General features: G+C 53.7%; 1 protein-coding gene across 1 annotated transcript; it reads left to right on the plus strand.

The window, feature by feature from the left end:
- Positions 1-809: 809 nt before the first annotated feature.
- On the plus strand, positions 810-3,727 carry LOC108510595 (hematological and neurological expressed 1 protein-like; the record flags this gene model as incomplete). Its single annotated transcript, XM_017840263.1, has 2 exons — positions 810-969; positions 3,577-3,727. Coding segments are annotated over exons 1-2 (207 nt in total), but the record flags the coding sequence as incomplete, so codon positions are not given.
- Positions 3,728-4,211: the final 484 nt, after the last annotated feature.

The following is a 4,211-nucleotide window of genomic DNA, read 5'->3' on the forward strand; positions in this document are numbered from 1 at the left end:
TCACTGTGTCTCTGCCCTCGTTGACGTGTGCGGCCTTGTGCCAACACCTCCTGCAGCACAACGGCCTTGGTTCAGCCTTTTTAAAAAAAAAAAAAGCCAAGATTTTTTTTTTTTTGATGGGTCTTAGGACCACAGCGTTTTATTTTTTCTAATCTGTGTGTAGTTTTAGCAGTTCAGCTCTTCCCTGTGTTAATATTAAGGCTGGTCATGATTCTGAAGTAGCTCATCCCTGTACGTTGGAGCCACTCCACGGCACCTCCTGAGGCACCTGCAGGGCTGGCACGGCCATGAGTGCGAGGGACCGGGCCTTGCGTGGCCGAGTGGGTGCCAGGGAGGGGCGTTGGTGGCCCGAGGGTGTGTCCTGTGCGGTGTCTGTGGGGACGGCGGGGCATGAGGGGGCCGGGAGGGCGCTGAGGGGGGGCAGGACTCCCTCAGTGGACCCCCCGCTCCCCGGGGCCCTCAGCGGGGGCAGCGCCGCGGGCACTTTTGTCTCTCCTCAGGCGCGGCTGAGCCAATCACAGCGCGCGCCAGAGGTGAATGACAGCCCTCCCGCCAATCCCCGGCACAGGGCGCAGCCGCTCGCCTGCGGCCAATCAGCGCGGAGCAGACGTATTGCTGAACCAATGGGCTCCCGCCGGTGAGGCGAGGCGTCCCGGGATAGACGGCGGGGCGGGGCAGAGGGAAGAGTGGCAGGGCACGGCCCAATAGAAGATGGCGACTGCGTTTGAACAGTCCAATGAGAAGGCTGAGTGTGGGCGGGGATTGAGGCGACTATAAAACCCGCGGTGGTGCGGGCGGCGGCCGCAGTTGTCACCGGCAGCGGCAGGGCCGGGCGGGAGGAGCAGCACCGTCCGCGGGACCGCTACTGCACAGAGCCCCCTTCCCTCGCTCCGGCTCCCCCCGCCCCTCCGCCATGACCACCACGGCCACGTTCTCGGGCATGGACCCCAATGGCAGGAACAGCTCCAGGTCCGCGGGGGCGCTCGGGGGGTCGCTGGCACCCACATGGCGGCGGGGCCGGGGGTCCTGGGGGCGGGGGGTGTTGTCCGGCGCGGCCCCAGGGCGGTGCTGGGGCGCGGTGCTGCGGCGGACACGCCGGGGCTGGCGGCGTGCGGGTCCTCCGGGGGGGGGGTCGGCTGGGGGCGGCCGCGCCCACCCGGGGGGCTGCGGGGGGCGCCGTGCCCGGTGCGGGGGGCGGTGCGGGGGACGCCGAGACCCGCCCGGTGCGCGAGTGCGGCCCCGCCGCTGCCGCCGAACAAAGAAGGGAGGCGACTCCCCGCCTTCTCCGCGCAGCCACGGCGCGGGGGCGGGGGGCACCGCGCCCCTCCGGGCCTTCCCCGCCGCCTTCCCCCGCCACCATCCCCGAGGCCGCACCGACCCCTCGGGCCGCCGCGGGCTGGGTGGGGCCGGGCGGGCTCCATTGTCTGCGCCGCCCCGCCCGGGGGGACCCGCTGGGTTCGGGGGGGTGACGGTACCCGGGGGTCGCCCCTTCCCCGCTCCCGAGGCTGGGAGGGGCGTGGGGGGCTGGAAGCGGAGCCTGTCTGGAAACAAAGAAAAACTTGGCAGGTTGGCGTGGAGGAGATGCGCGGCGTTTGTCGGGCACCCGCGTTCTCCGGAGGCGCAGCTGGAGAGGATCGTGCCGTTTTTACAGGCTGTCGTGTGGTTTTTTGTTTGTTTTTTGTTTTTTTTTTTTTCCCTGTCAGGTTTTGGCCTGACAAAGCGGATGCTTCCTGTTTCCTTTTAGCTTTTCAGGGTGTGTTTTAAAGCGAAAAATACCCTTTGCAAAGCGTGTTACAAACCCTTTGCAAAGCGTGTTTCCAGAGCGCTTCCCGGCTGGAGCTGTGGGTGGATTTTCAATGGACATCGCTGGGTATCAGGTGGAATTTTTAAGAGCAGCTCCTTGCTTGAAGTGTTAAACGTGGCTTTCATAAAGCACGTTACAGCATCTCCAGGCTGTGAGAGGCTTCTAATGAAACCTGCCAGCCTTTTGCTGAGGTTGGTAAAAAGGCATTATTCCTTTTTAACAGTTTGAGTGATGGCTTTTTTTTCCCTTCAGTTGCCTCTTCTGTTAATGTCATTAAAGGCTGTCAGTGGAAACTGTCGTGTCCTTAAGAGAGTAGTAGTTTCACTGCTCTGGTGAAATAGAGGTGATCTGTGGTGTGGGAACAAGCCCTGCTTTGAACAGACTGTTCTTCAGATTAACTGCAACAGTTGTAACTAAGCAAATAAATGGAGACATTTTCTCGGGATAAAAAAGATAAACGAGTGATTCAAAACCATTACACCAATTCAGGGAGGAGACAAAACAAATCATAATTAAACATACTGTCCAGTCTCCTGGGATCCTCCCATTAGCAGCTGAGCATTAGTAATTAGAACTTTGGAGAAGAATTTTTTAAGGAAAAGTGGCTTGCTGGTTAAGTAACATTAAATATCCATGCTGCACACCTTTGGGAATTTCCATTGCTATTGTTGTGTTTGAGCTTGGAGGAGCGTTTTTGTGTTGCATCTGGAGTTTAACAAGCGCAAAATCTCCAAATATCTGAATGCTTTAGCCGTGGTGATGACACTGTACAATCAAGACACACTCTTCGTGTTGAATTCCCAGGTTTGGAGCATCAACGAGCTGTGTGCTGCTCCCTTTTGTGAGGTTCTAACTTTGATTTATTAAATTATTTGTAAAGAACAGGAAGGGTGCACCCATCCCTATTTTGTCCTGGTGTTCTTTCAGAGCACTGGATGCCTTGAAAGCCCAAGAAACCCCAAATTCTGTTGGTGTACTCACATCTCTCTGGGGGTTGTGACAGTTCTCACACTGTCAGCTTTATTCTCCTGGCTTCTCCAGCAAATACAAGATCTCATGCTTAAGAAAATAAGATCAGGAGGAGTTTACATTTAAAGATTTATTTTGCCGCTGCTGTTAATTTTGGTTGATTTCTGCAGGTTGGAAAGCAGACCAACAATAAAGCTCATGAAGTACTGAGCAGGCTCCTTTTTTGTCTAACAGCAGATTGTTAGATTTAGGTTACATATCTGGAGCTTTGTACACGTGTCTCTCCTAATAATAGTCAACTTAAAGCTGTTTGATTGCACCTTTTGCCTCTAGACCAGAATCATGCTGCAGACTTGATGGTTTTTCTGAGGAAACAAATCTAAAAAAAGGCTGCAGCCATCAGTGGTGCAACCAGTCCTTTGGCTCATAGTCCAAACTTCAGCCTTTGCCCTGCTGCCAGTTGGAGGATTGATGTTAACCTTCACAGAGTTCTCTTTAAAAAGCTGGAATTTGACAAGCCCACGTACTTATTTTCTATTTGGCTCAGACTGAAGGCTGGTGGCAGCAGCCCTTGGTGACACTGAATGAAGCCAAGGGCACGAGTAGAGTGTTGGGAGCATTTTATTTCTGTAAGTGTTGCTAAAGTGAAGAGTAGTGGAGACGCAGTGCCAGGATGGAATTCTGGCAGGGGCGTACCTGGATAGTTCAAATGATGCACTGGAGCCATGGCAGCCTCTGATTTATGGGCTGGAGTGCAGCTTTCAGCAGGGGTACAGGTTGTAAAGCTGCCCCTCTCTCTGCAGAGTCCTGCGTCCTCCTGGAGGAGGGTCCAACTTCTCCCTGGGGTTTGATGAGCCCAAAGAACAACCCGTGCGGAGGAACAAAATGGCATCCAGCATCTTTGGGACTCCTGAAGAGAACCCACCTTCCTGGGCTAAAGCATCGGGTAAGACGGTCCTGCTTTGTTCCCACATCTGCTGAGCTGCATTGATTCATTTCGTGCCTCAGCCTGAAGCTGGTGGTGGCTGGGTGGAAAGCAGAGTTTGCTTCCTCCTTGGTACTTTTGGGCTCTAAATGATATCTGTTTGCAGGGGATTGTTTATTTCTCGTGAATTTATACCAGAAGGGTTTTTTTTATGCAAGTCTTGGGCATATTGCAAGCAGAAAATTGTATTTTGCATGCAATTTCTCCAAGTTAATCAAGTCACAGTACAGTGAACTTAGTCAGAGGAAGTTTAGCCTTGTGTTTTTCTCACAGCTGGAGTTAAGCTTCCATTTCTGCAGAGTAGGGGTGGCCTTGGGACTCTAAATCCCGTCTATTTAAATGACACCCTCACTGCATGAGGTGCTGCTGTAAGAGAGTAATTTGTGAGTTATTATCTGAAGGACCAGGATTTTTTTAGAATGGTCAAACTTTAATTAAAAAAAAAAAAAAAAA

This window comes from Lepidothrix coronata, unplaced genomic scaffold, assembly GCF_001604755.1.
Source record: "Lepidothrix coronata isolate B3197 unplaced genomic scaffold, Lepidothrix_coronata-1.0 Scaffold1497, whole genome shotgun sequence".
Taxonomy (NCBI): Eukaryota; Metazoa; Chordata; class Aves; order Passeriformes; family Pipridae; genus Lepidothrix; species Lepidothrix coronata.